At 39.7% G+C, this 21,193-nt stretch overlaps 2 protein-coding genes and 1 long non-coding RNA gene across 3 annotated transcripts in view; 1 reads left to right on the forward strand and 2 right to left on the reverse strand.

Moving 5' to 3' along the window:
* LOC138953460 (probable methyltransferase TARBP1) overlaps positions 1–11,915 on the reverse strand; it is a 29,881-nt gene extending 17,966 nt beyond the window's left edge. Inside the window, exons 1-14 of the mRNA XM_070325283.1 lie at positions 10,654–11,915; positions 10,389–10,455; positions 10,085–10,233; positions 9,302–9,354; positions 8,607–8,707; positions 8,078–8,213; positions 6,827–6,923; positions 5,106–5,310; positions 4,380–4,643; positions 3,343–3,461; positions 2,173–2,370; positions 1,573–1,712; positions 765–963; positions 1–33 (exon numbers count right to left, since the gene is read on the reverse strand). The exon at positions 1–33 is cut by the window's left edge and continues 159 nt beyond it. Of these exons, the coding sequence (XP_070181384.1) occupies positions 1–33; positions 765–963; positions 1,573–1,712; positions 2,173–2,370; positions 3,343–3,461; positions 4,380–4,643; positions 5,106–5,310; positions 6,827–6,923; positions 8,078–8,213; positions 8,607–8,707; positions 9,302–9,354; positions 10,085–10,233; positions 10,389–10,455; positions 10,654–11,748 (2,856 nt within the window). The 5' untranslated portion in view covers positions 11,749–11,915. The remainder of the gene's footprint in view (positions 34–764; positions 964–1,572; positions 1,713–2,172; positions 2,371–3,342; positions 3,462–4,379; positions 4,644–5,105; positions 5,311–6,826; positions 6,924–8,077; positions 8,214–8,606; positions 8,708–9,301; positions 9,355–10,084; positions 10,234–10,388; positions 10,456–10,653) is intronic.
* The window catches only part of LOC138953470 (uncharacterized), a 202,509-nt gene that overhangs the window by 17,966 nt on the left and 163,350 nt on the right, over positions 1–21,193 (reverse strand). The gene's annotated exons all lie outside the window — the stretch shown is intronic.
* On the forward strand, positions 11,980–21,125 carry LOC138953469 (glia maturation factor gamma-like). The gene is made up of 6 exons (XM_070325311.1): positions 11,980–12,056; positions 12,454–12,550; positions 14,383–14,432; positions 17,114–17,246; positions 17,873–17,946; positions 18,430–21,125. Exons 1-6 carry the CDS (start codon positions 12,054–12,056, stop codon positions 18,499–18,501), a joined length of 429 nt encoding a protein of 142 aa, XP_070181412.1. The 5' UTR covers positions 11,980–12,053; the 3' UTR covers positions 18,502–21,125.

Consider the following 21,193-nt stretch of genomic DNA (forward strand, 5'->3'; position numbering starts at 1 on the left):
CACCTTAGCGTGGTGATCCACACCTTGCAGGAGCTGTTGATAGAAAAAGTTAAGAAAAGAAGAGTTACAGTGGAACTCCCCTTTTAAGACCTCAGAAAATCTGAGAAATTCAGGTCTTAAAAAGGAGTAAGCCTTAAAATGGGGGTAACTTTCCAGAGGTTATGAACAATATGAAAAAGCGAGGGAGGCAGTCTTAAATTGAAGGGTCTTAAAAATGGGGTTCCCCTGTATACAGAGGAAAAAAAAAAAAAAGGAAAGCACATACGAACATAGTGTTGTTCCATGACTTCCGAGCCTCAGAGGGCAAAAAGGTCAGTTAGACTTCGTTTGAAAATATGTATAGGTCCAAATGTCCTGGCCTTATCTGCTTGGTAGGAAAAGTGATGATCAGAAGACCTATATGTCAAAACTATCGAATGGTTGACCGGCAAGGATTCAGACAAAGAAGTCAGGTGAAAAAAGTATGCATCAATGACTGAAGACCATGGCCTTGGAACAACACTGCATACATTTATGCTTCCTCTGAATAATAATGTGGACCCTACAGTCTTAGACTTTGACCATTATGAGAACTGACAACATGGTTTATTCAAAGGTACTTTATTATTTAACAAGTTCTTGAGTTAAATCTTGATTTCTCACAAATGACATCAAACATAACAGTCTTCAAAGGCAACTTACATCAAATGATAAATCTCTGTGCATCTGACAAATCAAATCACTGATCACTTTCAAAGCACAAATGTACAGTACTCAAAACACACCTCTGGCATGACAAGCTCCAAACAATGCATGATGGGCATATCACACTCTCCGGAACTGACAGAGAATGCCTCCAGGGCTGCGTGCAAGACGAGCGAAGCTTCACGCACACCTGGCTTATGTGTGAGAAGAACACGCAGACACTGCCACAGTGACATCATGTACTGACAAACATGTCGACCTTGGTGAGCTGAGCTGCCCCTGAAACAAGACGGAAAGACGGGTACATGGTTTTGCAATTAGGCAAGTCTTCGCACAAAATACAATAGACCCCCCCCCCCCCCACCCCCCTTCTAAGACAAGACTTCCCCCATTATAAGACCTTGCTTTTTCAAATTTTTTGTTCATAACCTCTGTAAATTTACCCCTATTTTAAGACTCCCTCCTTTTTAAGACCTGATTTCTAAGATTGTTTGAGGTCTTAAAAGGGGGGTTCCACTGTAAGTCAGTTGATGAATTCATCATACATTAATCAACCATTTTTTCGGATTAGTAGGCCATTCTATTCTTTTCTTGACTGCAACATACAACAACAAAAAAGTCAAAACAATTCGTCATTCCAAATGTAAATAGATTCTTTAACATGCAATGAATGACCCCTGACCTAAACCTTTCCTCGCTTTATTATGAAGAGCTTAATGAGTTTGACCTAAGAGATGTATCTCAGCTTTATTTAAAACTCACTTCAGGTATGGCATCTGGTGTAATAAAAGAAAAGATGGATGAAACAGCCTGCCAGCTTCCCATTTTGCACAGACAAAAGGTGAATACTAAAACTGTATCTAGTTTTCGTTGGTTGACAAACCTTACCCTGTATGCCCTGTGAAGATGTCACAATCCAGAGACATAGTGGAGAAAAGTTTCCACAGCTTGTTGGATAGATCCTGCAGTCCCTCTGATTTGACACTGTTGTGCGCCCTAGCCTCTCTCCTCAATTCTGTACCCACCACCTGCAGAGAAAATGTCACGGCAAAAAATAATGAACCTTTCTTTCACAATGACATAATGCAGATGGCACTATGGCTAAGTCAAGCTCAGGATTCACATACAGGATAAACACCTTGACATTGATTGTGTAAAGGAAGAAGAATGAATTATCTCCATATAATATATATATGACAATCATCATAAAGTTAAAAAAAAAAATTTAAAAAAAAGCAAAGCTAAAACAATACTGAGCAGAAGAGCAGAAAATTATGACGTAAAATCACCAGCTAAATTGTCAGATAATTAGGTAGTGCCAGGAAAAAAGTTTAAAACAGCCAGAATCTTGTAAGGTTGTTTTAGCAATTTAGGCTTTATTTCATTCCTTCAGTCTTCTTTCCTTTATTTCCGCCCTATACTCCAACACCAAGAAGATAGTGAGCTAAAATAAAATAAAATACTGACAGCAGTGACATCAGTCCATACCTGAGCTACCGCCGACAACAAGCTGAGAGCCGCCACTTGCTGCAGAGGAGATGCTGTTGAAGACGTGTCCATGACCTTGGTGCAAGCGTCCACAGCCTTGGTCAGACCATTCACACCAGCACCCACAGGCAGAAGCTCTCCCAGAGTTTTGACAGCGTCAGCGTAAAATATCACAAGGTCAAGGTCAACATGGTCCTGCTGTACAAAAAAGCAAACAAAACAATATACATGATTTGTATTTTTGACCAAAATATGACATTTTACACAGATCGCTCTAGTGGTGGAGGTCAACAATGACTGTTGAGATCTGTGTCAAATGTCATTCAAATGTCATAGTTTGGTAAAAAAATACAAACAGCATTTATGTACCAATCAATTTTAGATAGAATTTATTTTATTTTTACAAGTGTGCCCACAATAATACATGTCATGCACTCTTTGTGTAGTCTACGCCAACTGCACATTTATAAATTATAGTCAGCCTCTGACGTCACATGGCTCAAAGAAGGGAAATCCAGTTTTCAATCCATATATATATAAAAGTTTAAGTAAAGGAACATCACTTAAGAGTTTACATTGGCATAACCCCACGGCTGCTTCAATAGGTCCAAGATCCCTTTCCATCAAAGTGAAAAAAAAAAACTAAATACACAGAAGACATTTTGGAGGTTTACAAACAGAGGTATCACTGTACTGGGTGGCCGAGTGGTAACGCACTTGCGCTCGGAAGCGAGAGGTTGCGTGTTCAGGCCTGGGTCAGGCCGCAATTTTCTCCCCCCTTTCCTAACCTAGGTGGTGGGTTCAAGTGCTAGTCTTTCGGATGAGACGAAAAACCGAGGTCCCTTTGTGTACACTACATTGGGGTGTGCACGTTAAAGATCCCACGATTGACAAAAGGGTCTTTCTTGGCAAAATTGTATAGGCATAGATAAAAATGTCCATCAAGTACCCGTGGGATTGGAATAAAGTAAAAGAATTCCATCTCACACGGCATTAAGTCTCAGGAAACATGAATACACGCATGCAGGAAAAAAAAATATGGGTAGCGCCGTATGTATGGCAGCTCGCTTTCCCCGGGGAGAAAGCAGCCCGAATTTCCATGAGGGTAACCTCACTGGACTGTAAATCTTATCCAATCCAATTCAATCCAATCCAAATGACCCAACTTACCTCACTCTCTTGTTTGCCCAGCAGCGTTCTTTTCTCTACAAAAGTGAGTAGCTCATTCCAGCAACCGTGAACAAGATCACACAGCTCTTTCTGACTGGGGTCTTGCATTCCATTTTTGCCTGTAAAGAAAAATGTGTAATAATAAATCCTTGATGAGCAAGGTCTTTCTTACGCAGTCATCAGAAGCAAACACATTTCAGGTCTTTCTAACACTGTCCCATGATACTTCCTAAAACGTCATGTACACACAGGTATAAGAAGAGTTAATACCCAAGTAATTCAGAAATAGTGATGATGATTAACCCCCACCCCCCCCCCCCCCCTAACTATCTTTAATTGTCCTCTCCAAGAGCACTATGATAGATTTGACTACAGGTGATGTTCAAAGCATGAAAACCTACAGCTAACTAAAATAACAATAAAAATAATATCCCAAACTGCACACTGGTAAACCTGACCGCTAACTTTATCTACATAAGGCAACAAAAAAAAAAGTTGTATGTTTCTGGTCACCCGACCCTACCTAGTTTTTTCCCGCCGACCCTAGACTTTTTTTTATTGCATTTGCAAAAAAAAAAAAAAAGCGTCAAAACGAAAGTAACAGACGGCAGACGACACAAGGGGGATAACCCCGCATCCTTTTTGTCTCATTTGTTTTGTAATGTGTTGTCTTTCTCTTTGTATAGTAAGTCCAGTCTCTTTGCGTCACTGTATAGTTATTTTCTACCCTGACCAAAAAACAAAAACAAAATACAAAAAAATAAAAATCCCAACCTACCTACCCTAATTTTTGTAGCCATGTTACCAGAAACATACAATTTTTTTTTTTTTGCCTAAGAAAAAAGAAGCCTCTAAATGGCATCAGCCCCCACAAAAGAATCTTAATCAAATGAGGCAGAGCTATTTTAAGATCTGAGAAACAAAGGGAAGTAAACGCACATGTCGTATGCATTCAGAACAATTACCTCCCTTTGATTCTCAGCTCCCACAAAACAATGAAACAAAAACCCCATCCCCGAAAGAAAATCATGCCTCACCTTTTCCCAACTCCTTGGCACAGGACAGAAGCAGGAAGATGGCTCTGTCAGCCTTCAGTACTGGCATGTACACCCTGACGTTGATGTTATTGACAACATCCACAGCTTTCAGCACGGTTGCAGTCAGTAAGGGTTTGCCATCTTCTTTGCCTCTGTTGTCCATTTTGTTCTGTTTCATTTTGTATTCACAGTCAGACATCAGCGCAACAAACCTAGCAATTTTTGTGACCCTCCCAGTTTCAGCCAGAGGACTTCCGGTAGCGTCTGTAAAAGAATTAAAAAAAATGATAACACAGCTGGATTTTGCCCCCATTATTTCACTCACAACTACCTGCAAGAAATGTGTTACAAAGGCTTTAATTTGCCACTACTCTCAACAGTGGTGCAATGAAAATCCTAGGAGCCCTACACCTGAACACACATTGCTGAACGTTTTAAAACAGATTATACCTGGGAGTCGCTAACAATAAACTAATAATCTTGTTTTTATGAAACACGTAAACCGAAATATATTTTTTTAAATGTGTCCCTAATTAGAAATCAGGAATAAAAATAAACTGGAAAATAAGCACCACTGCCTCAAAGTATTCTCAAATTCTTCTGACATGTGTACCACAGGACTAGCTGCCAGTGGTCCATGTTGGTTACCGTAAATCTTCATCCAAGAGAAAGCATGAACAAAATACGTAATCAAAGTCAAAAAGAAATGACTAAGTTCATTCTTACCTGTTGACACAGTGAGGTAACTATCCACCATGGCCGTCAATGTTTTCTCCATCGCTGACCAGCTCCAGGTGGAGCGGTCCTTTTCTGTCGCTGCTGTCAGGAGCCAGGAAACCACTGTGGACCATAGCTGTGTTCCTCTCTGTAGGCTCTCATCCCTCTCCAGAACTGCTAATGTTTCCATGAACTCATCCACTGACACAGCATCCTGAACGTAAGGAAGACAATATTAGTACAGTGGAACCCCCATTTAAGGCTTCCACCTTTTGAAGATTTTGATTTTTCTGATTTTCTGTTCATAACGGGTGAGGCTCTGTAAATTTACACCCATTTTAAGACTCCTTCATTTTGAAGACCTCATTTTCTCAGATTTTGGAGGTCTTAAAATGTGGGTTCAAATGCACTGGAAAATTTAGAGAAAGAATCAGCAGTCCGCCAGAATATATGCAAGATATGGTGGGAAGCTAGCCGCCTGCTCAGTGAATAGGAGATGGTGTCTATGAAACAATGTTGTGCTAGCCAAGAAAGAATTAAATAAAAGAGGTTAATATCAAGAAAGATGCTCGCCTATTCTTGGCAAATCCCAGCCTTCCTCATCATGAGTAATCCCCAAGAAACAGTCTTTACTAGCTTTGTCCACCAAAACCTGGCCAATTAACTTGAATCAGCTGCTATTGTCATGCAATCATGTGGTGAACAAAATAATCAAAATAATGATCAGTGTATATCAGCAAATACAGTCAAACCTGCCCTGGCGACCACCTCTCGATAATGACCACCTGCCCTGGCGACCACCTCTCGATAATGACCACCTGCCCTGGCGACCACCTCTTGATAATGACCACCTGCCCTGGCGACCACCTCTTGATAATGACCACCTGCCCATTACCACCACCTCAATTATCCCATAGTTTTTCTTCTTCTATATAATTCATCTTTCCATAGCAACCACCTGTCCATAACAGCAATTTTGGTTGGTCGCTTGGGTGGTGGTTAGAGACAGGTTCCACTGTATCATAGCTCAGAAAAACAAACAAAACCTTCCTTAAAGTAAGGTGTCACAACAGTGACCATCTAATGGCATCCCCATAAAATAAACGTTGAAAACAGAAATGGAACAAGAGACTGCAGGTGAGAGAAATACAACAAGATAACAATAAAAATGTACTCACCAGAAAACAGCAACAAGAATACATAAACAAGAACTAGTTTTGACTTTTCGTCTTTTTAGGTTAGAATCAAAAAACAAGAAAGGTAGGTTGTTGGAGAGAGAGAGAGAGAGAGAGAGAGAGAGAGAGAGAGAGAGAGAGAGAGAGAGAGAGAGAGAGAGAGAGAGAGAGAGAGTATTATCATTATTAATTGTTTGTCTGTGCACTTAAAAGACCGTTGGGTCGATATATTTGTGAATGTATTGTTTTGTCAATAACAAACGTTCCAACAACCTACCTTTCTTGTTTTTTTATTCTGAATTTTGCAACGTTAGCAGTCTCTTTGTTTTTAGATTGGGTTACGTTACACTCTGTCGGTATTCTTATGTGCTCATTCTATTCAGTTTCTTTCTCTGTCAACTCTTCTATTTAGCTTATTGTATTTGTAACTTAAGCTGACGAAGACGAAAAGTTAAAACTAGTTCTTGTTTATGCATTCTTGTTGCTGTTTTCTGGTGAGTACATTTTTATTGTTATCTTGTTGAAAACAGAACTTGTCTGTAAATGAGCGATTACCTTATCAAGCAGGCTGAGGACAGTTTTGGTCATGAAACACTCAATAGCTCCTCTGAAGATGTTTTCAAGAGAGGTCAGGCTTATGTTGACAATCTCCCTGAAACAAACAATCACATAGAAGTCATGCATCTGAGAAAAATATCATACCAATTCATTTTTTTCTCAGGCACAGAAAGTGGACAATCCTTCTATGCTTCAGCACCCATAGGACTCACAGTCACCAAACTAAGCCACAAAGGCACTTGAAAAAAAGCTGGAACAAAATAACACAGAATCACACGAGGAAAAAGAAGAAACAACAAAATCAAAAGAGACCCCTACAAAAACAATAAACAAAGAAAAAAGTAAGCAGCTTCTGTGCTGGCTACCAAATACATGGACTTTTGCTCTCACACACCTCACACATCTGTGTTGGCCTTTCCACTTACAAAAGAACTTGACAAATTCTGCTGCATAACAAGGATAGAGAGCGCAAAGAAAGTGGGGGGGGGGGGGGGTGTGTGAGGGGGGGTGTGTGTGTGAGGGGGGGGGGGGGTTAGGGTTCAATCAATCAATATCAATATGAGGCTTATATCGCGCGTATTCCGTGGGTACAGTTCTAAGCGCAGGGATCTTTTTTTTTCTTTTTTTTTATGCAATTTATATCGCACACATATTCAAGGCGCAGGGATTTATTTATGCCGTGTGAGATGGAATTTTTTTACACAATACATCACGCATTCACATCGGCCAGCAGATTGCAGCCATTTCGGCGCATATCCTACTTTTCACGGCCTATTATTCGAAGTCACACGGGTATTTTGGTGGACATTTTTATCTATGCCTATACAATTTTGCCAGGAAAGACCCTTTTGTCAATCGTGGGATCTTTAACGTGCACACCCCAATGTAGTGTACACGAAGGGACCTCGATTTTTCGTCTCATCCGAAAGACTAGCACTTAAACCCACCACCAAGGTTAGGAAAGGGGGGAGAAAATTGCTAACGCCCTGACCCAGGGTCGAATTCGCAACCTCTCGCTTCCGAGCGCAAGTGCGTTACCACTCGGCCACCCAGTCCTTGAACAGCCAGTAAGGCAAAATAAACAGGGGGGAAAGAGGGAGGGGGTGAGGTGACAATTGGAGGCAAAGAACAACCAGAAGGGCAAACTAAACAGTTGTGGAAGGGGAAAGGGGGAGGGGGAATAGGCTTGGAGGCAAATAACTGCCATAATGATGAAGGAAACCGAAACAACTTATCACATTTTCTGACCTGACAGTAATGAGGGCCTGTTGACCGAGAATAGCGTCAGGACTGATGCAGGACACGCCCTGTGTGATGAACACCAGCGGCACAGAAGACCAGTTATCTTTCACCAAGACGGAGAGGACATGCTCAACAAACTCCACTGAAAACAAATGGCAACATTTCATTTTCACAATACTGGAAGCTTGTAAAATGCACAAATGGTTGAAATGCAGGTGGCCGATTACACCTACACACGCACACACCTGGGTAGCACGAATCTGTTGCTGCTAACTTTCCACTCGGAGGAAACAAACCAAATTTTTCAGGGATGGGACAATACAATAATGAAAATTAAAAATCTGTGAAATGCACAAAAAATACACAGCTACGCAAGCAGAGATAAACACTTTTGAGACTCTTTTAAGTCATGAACAAATAAACAATTATGCTTCATTAAACAATCAAAACAAAAAAAGACTGGCACACAACATCTACCCTTATGCTGCTAGCTACCAAGTGACTGGGAATCAGTGAAATAAAAGAAAACACACACCTTTTTGCTGTTTACTTTCCAGTGACTTGCACACGTTGGCAAAGAACTGTTTGAGACCTGTTCCCACTGATGTGCAGGATCCTGCTGGTGAACCATCAGGCCTTTCAAAAAATAAAATATCATATATGCATATATATATATATATAATGTATATAACTATTTGACTATATACAAGAAACAAATGTGAAAATAAACTACTAGTTTTTCAACATTTATCAATCAGTGTGTGTGTGTGATAATATATGTAATTTATTTTCAGGTATGAATCCAAAATATTATTTTAACTCAAGAAACAAACAAGTACATTAAAAAAAAAGTTCACTGCAATTTCTATTTTTTTAATAGAGATTAGTTCATTTTGCCCAAAGGACTTTAGATTTTGCAAAGGAAGATATTATCACTTAATCATAACAAGGGAATGTAAGTAAACAACAGTTTTAAATCACTAAGCTTGCTTCCAGATCTGACAGATCACATGCTTGAAGAAATCAATCAATCAATATGAGGCTTATATCGCGCGTATTCCGTGGGTACAGCTCTAAGCGCAGGGATTTATTTTTTTATTTTATTTTATGCAATTTATATCGCACACATATTCAAGGCGCAGGGATTAAATGAAAGAGAGACATCGACAAAGAGTAAGAAGAGTGGGAGGTGAGGGGAGAAAAAGTCAACAGATATAAATAGAAGCACACCTTTGGTATAATTTCAGATCCTGGAGGAAGCCTAGCAGCTGCTGTGTTAGAAACTGCAAAGACAGGAAACACCAGGTTGAATTTAGGGCATCAATCTAAACGCACATGAAATATAAAACATAAACATACTCACCAGAAGCATGGAGAATAAACGACAAAAACAGAGGATCTGTTTTGAACAACAGTCCTTCATCAGCAAACAACAATAAAAATGTAAAAGAGAGATTACAGCAAGAGAAAGAAGAAAATCTGTCAAGAAGAAGACAGACAGCACCTAACGTTGAAGTAAAATAAACGAAATAGCCCATTTTATTTATGTCTTTACTATTTCTCACCTTCTGGGGGCTTCTCGGAAGAGTGGGGTATACCCCAAGAAGCTTTTTCATTTGAAGTCCCACCCCTCAAATTATTTAAATTGCACACACACACACACACACACACACACACACACACACACACACACACAAACATGCATAACACCAAGATCAATACCCTCATCTTTCACAAAAACCCAGTCTTAAATTAAATGAGTTAAATGAAAAATGATAGTGAAAACTCTCCAGGGGTCATTAAATGGGGGGGGGGGGGGGGGGGGGGGGGGCTTAAGGAACCGTTTTTAATAAAGTATATTACATACCATTTACAGCAAATTTGGAATCTGCAGACTCATGATTATAAAAACATAAACAACAACAACAACAAACAAAAAAGAACAACCCATAAATGTGTATGTTAGTTTTGACGGATTTCTTAACTTTTTAATTAGAAGTGAACACAAAGTACCTGTAGCTGTCCCTGCTCCATGAAGGGGACAGCAGTGAAGTCCATGAACAGAACTGTATCCGACGCCCACCGCACAATGAACACACTCTCATGGCTAAATGCTCTCATCAGAATTGTCACTATCCATGATGTGTGTAGAAGCACAGAACCTGAACATGTATAAAACTCAAACTTTTAGTCATCTTGATCTACAGACGAATTAACACTGTAATGACAAAACAAGAAAAATTGAAGAAAACAAAACAAAAACCAAACCCAGTTAGTATGCAATCAATTTAGCAATCCATAAATCAACTACACTTACCATTTTCCTTTTTGGAAGCATCGAGCAAAGTCTGCATGCGTGGCAAAATTGGCTTGATCACGTGGGTCTGCAAACGAACACAGTACAGTACACAGTGACAATATTAATGACATAATGTAAATCATAACAATACACTGTAGATCATGTGCCGTCATTTCTTACTTGTCATTATACCACCCCAAAGAAGTCAGCGAATTGTATAGTGAAGTGAATCTTTCAAAGAGCCATTCATGATACATGTTCTGTAGAAAGAAAGAGGGCATACCTGCTTCTCATCCAAAGTCTCGAGCAAGAGAAGTGCATCTTCCCAGACCTTGGACAGACGTTCCTGCTGCTTCTTGCTCCACCAGAAGTATGGCAGAGAGCTGGCACCTGAAGACAGATCTGGTGGGTTGAAGTCTACATCTGACTTCTCGCAGGTGTCAATGATTCTCTTCAACAGGTACGCGGACCGTTTCCTGATGGCTGGGTTCTCATGGTAGAGTCCTAGCTGGACAAGTTCCCAGAAAGCCTGGCACTGCCGGACGTCTGGGCTTACTGTCTCACTGGTCAGAGGGAAGAAAAAGTTGGCCATGCTACACATCATAGTGAGATGCTGCTGCAAATTTCTGGTGGACAGTTTTCTTTTTCCTTTGTCGTGTGCATGGACATCTGCTTCAACTAGCTTCCAAGTCTCTTGAAGGTAGACGTTTCTTTCCCTGGTCTGCTGCTGAATGAGTCTGACGATGACAAATGAGATGAGACGGTTGGCTGTTTTTTCCTCCAGGTGGGACAAAATGGACAAGGCGGCAGAGAATATTCTGTGATAGAGCTCATCGTTCTGGTTGTTGTGCGGCAATGAGGGCACTTCTAGGGTTGTGCACAAAAGTTCTAGAGCACACAGTATGTCAAGTGCTTGATCAGAACCACTGTCAGAATGTCTTGAACACTCGCGGTGGTATGCTATCAAAGACTGCAAGCACAGTTCTAGAACCTTGACTATCATTTCCTGAGAAGACCGTTTCAAGCACACTAGGGTCATATCACAGATGTTGAGCAACGCCGCAAACAGATCTGCTCTCCCGTCATAAGATGGGGCAAAGGAGCGGAGAAATGGCAGGCACACATCAGAAATAAGGCCTTCCACAGCGTTTCTTTCTCCTTTCACTTTCTCTTCATCCGTTCCCGTTTCAGGCGCCACATCTATGAGTTCTTGCAAAGTTCTAAGAGACTGGGAATGCTTCTTGAACAAGTCAAAACCAAACGGCGTGTTGTCGTTGAGCAAATCGTTTTTTACACGCTTGATCGTCTGCTGGAGATCAACATCGATCACGGTGTTCAGTCCAGCAATAATGTTTGTTTCTTTTCCGCTTCCAGACATCTTGAACGCCAAATCGGAGACTTTCCGCGAGAATTGAGATGATGTTTTATCACCAACATGCGCAGAAGATGCTAATAACAGGTCAGACTCAGTTCAGAATAATATCGTGTACAATTTAAGTCATCATAATTAAAAACAATTGAGACACAGAACGTCCCAAAGTTTGTTTACAGTCTCGTGGCGGAAGACTCCACGTGCCGGAAGTGATGTAAAGATGCTAGTCATTGCGCAGTCGTGGAGAAAGTAGGAAGTGTCCGGTGTGCTACTTCCGCATTTGAGGGGGAGGAACGAGAAACGCAAGAAAAATGGTAAACACTGCGGAGAGGACTTGCTCCTTCTGTTTCATTTGTACAGCAAACGCATGTACAACATTTAGGATACCTGCAGTTTGACGATCTTCGCTTCATGTTTTGGAAACCATTAAAGCCAGCTTCAGTTGTAATGCAGGGTTGTTTACATAGTAACTCACAAACTGATATCAAACTTCAAGTATTCACTGTTCCGAAATCATAGTTACCGGTACATAAGACACATTTCACAATAAACAAAGCGGCTCATTGTGTGTGTGTGTGTGTGTGTGTGTGTGTGTGTGTGTGTGTGTGTGTGTGTGAGAGAGAGGGGGGGTATATGGTCTTCCAAATGTGTCAGATTAACCTATTAGTTAACACTTTAATCCTTTCCTGTCACGTGTTTCTTTCTGCACAGGCATCCAACTTGCAAGTATGTGAGATCGATCCACAGCTGAAAGAAGTTCTTACGAAATTCAAGTTCAGGAAGGAGAAGAACAATGCTGCAATAGTCTGTGAGTATTTTTACAAGCAACATTTTTGAATGTCATTAAGTGTCCATTGAATTGATACAGGCATGGATGTATAATTATATGTATGTTTTATTTTATTGTTAGCAGGCCTGAAAGTGCATGGCGAGTATTTTACTCGAGTAGAAACATGTGGAGTTTTTTTAAGTCTTAAAAGGTTGGTTCCAGCGTAAATATAGGATTTACACATGATGCTGACTGTAGATTTTCAGCATTAACCTTGGATCCTTTGTGGGACTGTAATTTGGTTTTTTACATTATGAACAAAAAGTTAAATACAGGCAAATCCGGATAAGACGAAATTGAAGGGACCGAATTGTTATTGTGTCCTATCCGAAATTTCGACTTGGTCATAGTACAGTGGAACCCCTCTCTAGCGACCTTGAAAATGTTGACAAAAATCGGTCCTTATGGAGGGGGGTCCTTACAGAGGGAGGGGGCGGGGCCACAAAGAAAGTCACCTCAGATTTTCTTAAAAAAAGAAAACAGAGAAGTTTGAGTTGCTGACGACCGTTTCCTCAAGCAAACTGCTTCGATTTCATGTTTGACATTGTCGATGGTGTCCACCAGTTCTGGTGCATGTTTCAATGCAAAAAGAGTTAGTTTCTAAGCAAGCATTTCTTTACAGCAGTCCCTGCAATGATGAAGGCCCTCCGAGAAAGAGAGTGAAAAATCGGCCACCGTTCTCAGCATCGCGTATCTGTGTGTAACCTCTTTCATTGACAAGATACTCTTGTTTCCCTGCAGCCTTGACCAGTGAGTCGGTTACCTAATCTGTGAACCCTTCAGTTGTGTTGCTTTGTCAAAAGTTAGACACAGTCAACTAGTTTTGCTCTGAGTGAACAGTGCAGCTGGCCTCAATTAGCCGGTGACACCTCTCTGGCCACAGCACCAAACAGTACATGGCTGGGGGGAGAGAGAGAGGGGGGGGGGGTAGCTGGCTAAACTCAGTGGGGTGTCCGGTGTCACTGAAGTCAGCAGGAAGAGCATTGGAGAGAAATAGAGAGGTGTACTCTTCCAAACAATTTCCAAGGATCAGTTGTCAGGGCTTAGGGTAGTCAGTGAGGGAGCCGAGTGAGAGCGGTTTGTGTACAGTCCGACTGAAGAGTGAAAAGTCACTGCCACAAGATCGGCATGCAGTCAATAAAGCCAGACAAGAAGAATGATTATGACATGCAGCTCTATCTGCTGGGTTTTTTTTTATTCAAACTGGTTTTCAACGCTTATTCTCACAAAGCATCTGCACACCTGCCTCTGCCTCTGTGCTGTGTTTGTGTGGCTGCTTTCGTATGATGTCAGTGCATGGTGAGTGCGTTCACTGCCTTGTCACCACTTCCCCACCTTTTTCAGAATGTTTTCTTGGAGTTGGATAATTCTCCTTACTCCTCGCCCCCTCCTTACTCCTCGCCCCCTCCTAACTTCAGTTCATACTTTATTGCGTGCCGACTGACCAGTCGGTGTGGCGTCCGTGTAGAGAAGAAGGGAATAAGGTTACACAATGCGCTAGTGTTTGACGCCAAGTTTCGTGTTTCGAGTTGCTGTAGTAAATATAGAGTAAACTTTGTCTTTGGGACTGACTTTCTGTTGTGTGCTATCCGTCTTTCGACTTACGTAAGAGAAATCCCATTTCGAGCTCAGGGTACTTTGTACACATAGATAAAGAGGGATAATTCCGGACCAGAATTTCTTTGTGTGCTAAGCGAATTTTTGACTTAACCGTTTGTGAGTTAGCTGGATTTGCCTGTACATAAGATTTTGTGATGTAGAAATTGTACAATTGATGATGCCCATTCACAATTTCTATTATTTTCTTTCAGTGAAAATCAACAAAGAGACACAGTCTGTTGTTATGGATGAGGAGTATGATGTAAGCATAGTTTCATTTTTTTTTTTAAAATCACATAACTTCCCCACCCCACCCCCTCATCCCTCCCCTCTACATCAATCAATCATCAATCAATATGAGGCTTATATCGCGCGTATTCCGTGGGTACAGTTCTAAACGCAGGGATTTTTTTTTGATTTAAAAAAAAAATTTTTTTATGCAATTTATATCGCGCACATATTCAAGGCGCAGGGATTTATTTATGCCGTGTGAGATGGAATTTTTTTACACAATACATCACGCATTCACATCGGCCAGCAGATCGCAGCCATTTCGGCGCATATCCTACTTTTCACGACCTATTATTCCAAGTCACACGGGTATTTTGGTGGACATTTTTATCTATGCCTATACAATTTTGCCAGGAAAGACCCTTTTGTCAATCGTGGGATCTTTAACGTGCACACCCCAATGTAGTGTACACGAAGGGACCTCGGTTTTTCATCTCATCCGAAAGACTAGCACTTGAACCCACCACCTAGGTTAGAAAAGGGGGGAGAAAATTGCTAACGCCCTGACCCAGGGTCGAACTCGCAACCTCTCGCTTCCGAGCGCAAGTGCGTTACCACTCGGCCACCCAGTGAATACGGTGAATTCAGCATATATATATATATATGATGCTGTGCCAGAACCTGCCTCCTTACAATGGGACACTTGAGGCAAAAATAAAACTGTTTATATTTGTTGTTGGATGTTGCAGCATTAAAGACTGAGGTTTCCTGAATGTGTTTCAAGTTTTAAAAAGATAAATGAAAGCAGCGTTTTTTAGATATTGATCAATAAAGACGGGCACCCGACTGATGTTGGATGTTACACTGGACACAGTACAACTAGCCACAGTATGATAATTACTTGCCAGATATTTCTGAATCTAATCTTTATCATTGACTTAGATGCTGAAATTGACATTCACATCAAATCCAAACCAAAATTCAATTTTATTGTCCCATAAATTCATCTGCTCACTGTGTCCTGTGTAACGTCCGACAGCAAGCAGTACACACACATTTCATTAAAAATGCAACAAACACAGAAATCTTGTCAGAACAAAAATAATCTTATTTAATACATTGTGTACCACATCTAAAACCAGAAACAAAGTGACAAACAGTTTGTAAATATAGTCTGCAGGCTGTTGAGCATGTCAGATGTTACACTTGGTAGATGTAGAACTGAATGGACACAGTTTGTGCTGTGTCCACGTAACGACTGAAAGCCGAGGTCACTCATGCCCGGTACATAGACACGTGTGGACGCAAACACATGGTGTTGCCGCTTCAGTCCGTTTTTGCCGTTGTAGTGTGCATTAAAAAGCTTTAAAAACACTAAAAACTTGCAATTCAGTCGTTATATTATGTCGGACGTTACCAGTACGATGTGCCTGACAAAAAATTATAAACACTCACCTTCTCTCTTCTTTGCCGCCATCTTGGGAAATCAAACACAGAGTGCATTCTGGGTAAAGATGGCTTCCCGAAATAATCTTTCTACCGCGAAAATGTAGAATACCTTTTTTGGAATCTGGATATTTTCGTACGTTACCGTTTGACAAAAAAAAAAGTACTGACCTTTTCAGAGCTGAAAGACTGACTAGCACACGGTCTAATGCTTTTTGTGTGGTAAATTACGTTCAAAGAGTGCAATTTGTAGTCGCCATTAACGTGAATGTTGACGACGGCTCACAGTGGAGTAGCAGACGAACTTTTCGTTCACAAGGCACATTTGACATTATGTGTAACGTCCGAAACCGTTCCTTTTCAATCCTTTTTTTTTTAAGAAATAGTTTGAAATTTTTATTTATTGTGGGACAGATTTGAAGACTTATACTTCATCTACAAACACACACAGTAAGTTATAGGTAAGTCGATGGTAAACAAGCAAACAAGCAAAATCCTGAGTTCCCTTGAAGTGTCCCATTCACACTCACTCGTTTCAACCCACGCATCTCGTTTCTTTCTTTTTTTATTGTCAAACAGAAATGACCATATCTAGCACGGTTATGATTATTATCTCTATGGGTTATGTTTGTCATTAAAAAACATTGGTTTGCCATGAAAGATGCGAACAGATAAAAAAAAATGTAATCAAACTCAGGGGGTGACCGTCAAAGCACGTTTTGGCACAGCGTCATATATATACCCGAAACTCAAATGTTGTTTCCTGGTCAAATTAAAGAGGTACACTTATTCGAGGGACAAAATCATGTCAGTTTCTTGCAAGTGAAGGAAATTGGTGGTGAAATTCAATAGATTTCACCCCAAAATTCAGTATGAAGTTTATACGAGATCAACATGGCCGAATGGGAAAGCTGGTTTCAGGCATAAACTGGTTTCCTTACTTTCACACACTGACCCAAGGTAAGTGTCTGCAACAAGAGCTGCGAGGTGATACAGTGGGGCTTGCAAGAGATTTTAGAGTGGCAGCACATTGTGGGTAAAAGACATGTTAGGTCCCATTTGCTGCCTGTGACTGCCCATGGCCACTCATCAAAGGGTTACATGTATTACTGTTCCGTGCCAAGTAAATGTGGCCATACATGGCATGGACTGTTGTATGTGCTGTTAATACAATATGCTTACCTTTTTGGTGTTGTTACTATCATAACCACCATTATTGTTAATACATTTACCATTTTTATTCTTACTCAACAATATAATTTGCAGGATGTGGATATTGACGAACTTGCCAATGAGCTGCCTGCGTCACAGCCTCGTTATGTCATTCTGAGCTATGTGTACAAGCAGTCTGATGGACGTGTATCATACCCTCTCTGCTTTATCTTCGTCAGCCCACCAGGTAATTTGAGTGGAGCTTTGAAAAGTTACTCTGAAAACTTGAACCAAGAATTTTAACTGTTTATTGCAAAATACTATAGCTTATGCTCATTTGAGAGTGTTTGGATGGTGAAAGGGGATTGAAAATGTTTTAGTATGAAATATTTTGGAATTATGGAATATTTAAAGAGTTAAATGATGTTTTTGTATTGGGATCTCTAAATAGTTGTTTATGTGTATTGAGTTAAAAAACAAAATAATTAACTTTGTTCATCTCACCACAGTCACTTTGTTGTTTAGATTATGTGTATTGAGATCTCTGTGAAAAGAGAATATTGGGAGATCCATATATTGTCATTCTGATTTAATCTAGGTAGCTCTTTTTTAAACTGAGCATTGCCATTAGGCAACATCTGTCTCAAAGGTTTATTCTTACATGTATGACTTTGTAAGTTTTACAGACTGCCTGTGGCTTAAGCAGCAGCCCTCTCCAACACTTTTTTTTAGAAGTGCAGCGTTAGGTTACTGCATACACTTCAGCTTTAAACAGAATGGGTAGCTCGCTGATTGCTGGAACATGTGTGAAAACTGTGTGCATGCACTCACATCATTGCTTTCATTGAGTTTATCCAATTTGTTTGTGTTCAGGATGTCAACCAGATCTGACCATGATGTATGCAGGGACCAAGACTGCACTTGTCAAATTTGCTGAAATTACCAAGGTTTGTTTTATTGGTGTTTACCTCAAGTTTGGTAGGAAACACGTGTGTTAGTGAATAATGTACTTGAAGGGTTATTGTGGAAGTATTGAGCACTCAAGTCAGGCGTGAGAGTTGGCGTGGTTGGATGACTGCGTCATTGCTGCTGTTCCAAGCATGACACCATTATGGTTTATACACAGATGTAAAAGTGACCAACAATCTTCACTTTCTTTGGTTTACATTCTGATAAACCGTTGTGTTGTATAACCTGAAGGGAGTGGGGTATTTTTGAAGCATAAAGGTTCTAACCTGTAACCTCTAACCTGTGATGGAAGGGGTGAATTTGTGAGTGTGTATGCATGCGTTTGTGTGTGTGTGGGTGTGCATGAGGGTGTGTATTTGCAGAAAAGGTGTGTGTGTGTATGTTGTTGCGTGCACATGAGTGTGTTCTCTCTGTTCTAGCTGTTCTTACACATTTTGTAATTTTGGTTTTTATCATTGCAGGTATTTGAAATCCGCAGCACAGAAGAGTTGACAGAGGATTTTATAGTAGAGAAGCTGTCCTTCTTCAGGTAGTCAGCTAACTCAAAGTCCAAGATGCTCAACACACATAGACCAGTTTCTCGTGTCTCCCCCAGCAAACCAACAATTCTCCAAATCCTCGGCATCTCTTTGTATAGCTTGTGGAAAAGGACCCAAATGATTTATCGCTTCTTTAATCACTTCAATGCTTACCTGGGTACATGTGCAGCAAGAGTGAAAGAAAATGTTTGGATGTTTACCTGGGTACATTTGCAGCTAGAGTGGAAGATGCTTTTAGCTAGTTTCACACTCCAAAAGTTTGGAGATACTTCTTCAATTTTGTTAGTATTTATATGGATAGGTTAGCAGCTAGGGTGGATAATGTGAAGAACTAACATCACACCCCCAGAGTTCAAGTAAAAATGCAATTGCAGAGGGCAGCAACCATGGTCTCTTCTGTAGAAGGAGGTGTTTTTGAGTGGGAAAATTGACAGAGCACTTGTTATCAAATAACCAAAGGGAAGTAATCGCTCTTAATGCATACGACAATTTAACATAATAATTTAATTTAATAGAGCACTTGTTGACAATTGGTCAGTCCCTGTTTTTTGCGTACATGAGTCTCAAATATTCATGTCCATGGTTATTTACGGTTTGAAGAGGCTCATAAGTGGGATTTTTCTTCTTTTGTTTCTCTGACTATGCAAAAAGCACCATAGTCTCATAGACAATCAGTGCAGTGCTATTTGAAAGGGAAAAGTCTGGTCATATCTATCATACCTTTTCAGAAAAATGTTTTGGAAGTGCCGTTATACTGCAAGAAGTTAGGGCATTTATTATGAAAGTGTGTACTGATAGTTACATGTACTTATGAAAGCTTGAACTTTGTTTTGATTTTAGGCCTATTTTTCTGTCTGTCTCCCTTCCCTCTCTTTCATCCTCTGCTGAAAGTGTGGTACTTACATTGTATTTAAAATAACTTGTGAGTGTATGTGAGTGTGGGTGATGCCTTGATGTCAGAGCTTAATACATTCATTGAAGTAAAGTATTATTGTGTACATCGCTATAACGTGATACTCAACAACATTGTAAACATTTCTGTATTTGTTTTATAGGAAATGAAGCTAAGTTGTCAATAAATCAATAACAATGAAAAGATTTCATTCAACCACTGCGCGTGTTAGCTAAGTCTAAGAACTGAGCCTTCTTTCTCCTTGTTAACATGTATTAGTGTGTTTGTATTTTTTATTTGTTTGTGGGTTTTCAAAGATTTCTGTTCTTTTAAGTTAACTGGAAGACTCTTTTGATATTTTTGTGACTCAAACTGTTACACCGACTGTGGATTTTGTTTTACCAAAGCATATTCAGACACTAGTCATGGTTTCTTTTGGAGAGTCACATTTCAGTTACTGAATGAACACTTCATTTCAATTTAAAAAAAAATCTGTTAACAGCTCTTTATTCTTTTGTGCCTGTGATAGATACTATGACAGAAATGTGCAAGATCTTAGTAATCATATGCAAATGTATGCGTGGTTAAAGTGTTATCACCAAAGTAGCTATATTTGTAGTAATCTTTGTAACGCTATTACAAATTGTTGGATTTTTTTTATAGAGGAGAAAGATTTTGTTTTTGATTGCTGCCATCAGTTTTGATGTTTGGATTCATTCCAGTGTTTCCTTTTTATGGCATTCCAGGATTGAATTAAAAATGTTTACTTCTCAATTGTATTCTGGTCAACTGTTAAAAGTTACGTCAGGATGTGGTAGAATAAGGTATTGTATTAGTTTTTAGGTGAACAGCAAATACCAGACATTGAGATAAACACTGATACTTACACTTACAGACAGACAGACAGTATACAAATATGCACGCACACTCTCTCTCTCTTTATTAGCTTAGTTTTAGGAACATGAATTCTTTTAAAGATTTATGATGAAAAGGTGCAGGTTATAATCACAGTCTGCTGATATTTGTTTGGGAATAATGTGTGTGACACTTTTGTTCTGAAAGAGGGGCATTTTTTGTAAATTATAAAATAGAAAAAAAATATTGTTGCTAATTGGAATTATATTAATTCCCACAGATTTGGTATATATTTGTTATTGTTTTTATGATTCATTTATTTTCATGTTGCTGTATTTTGTTGTTGTTGTTGTTATGGGACTGGGATGAAAGTGCTTCAGTAGAGAGAACAAATTGTGAGCTGTTTTTGATTGCAGTTAGTACAGAGATACATGTATTCATTATTGGGATCACATTCATCTTGCTGTACCTTACTTTTTGTCATAAAATGATTGATCTATGCAGCGTTAGAATGACAGCTATGAAGCTCAAGACTAGCTTAGTGTTTTATTTAAAATCACTTTTATTTGTGATTTTGTTTCTTTTCTTTTTCTGAGAGCAGCGGCAGGTTCTTATGGCAATGTTGCATATTGTATTTCTTTATCAGATTTGTTGTAGGTATGGAGTCTTAGGCACATTTTGTTTCAGCAGAAATTTCTCATTGTTGATTCCTTTTATCATGGCTTTTAAAATCTATTTTAATGCAATGTCTTTTTTGAATACTGCATGAATCTAAAACGAATGATTGCATTTTACTGCAATACAAAAGGTGTAGAAAGTGTTTCTGTTAGGTGTATGTATTGTATGAAAAATACATGGACGTGAAAGTGTATTTTTTAAGTTGTTCGTGTGTGTGTGTGTGTGTGGTTTTCTAAGATCACTTCAAGCATAGATAACACC

The sequence above is a fragment of the Littorina saxatilis genome, linkage group LG17 (genome assembly GCF_037325665.1).
Source record: "Littorina saxatilis isolate snail1 linkage group LG17, US_GU_Lsax_2.0, whole genome shotgun sequence".
Taxonomy (NCBI): domain Eukaryota; kingdom Metazoa; phylum Mollusca; class Gastropoda; order Littorinimorpha; family Littorinidae; genus Littorina; species Littorina saxatilis.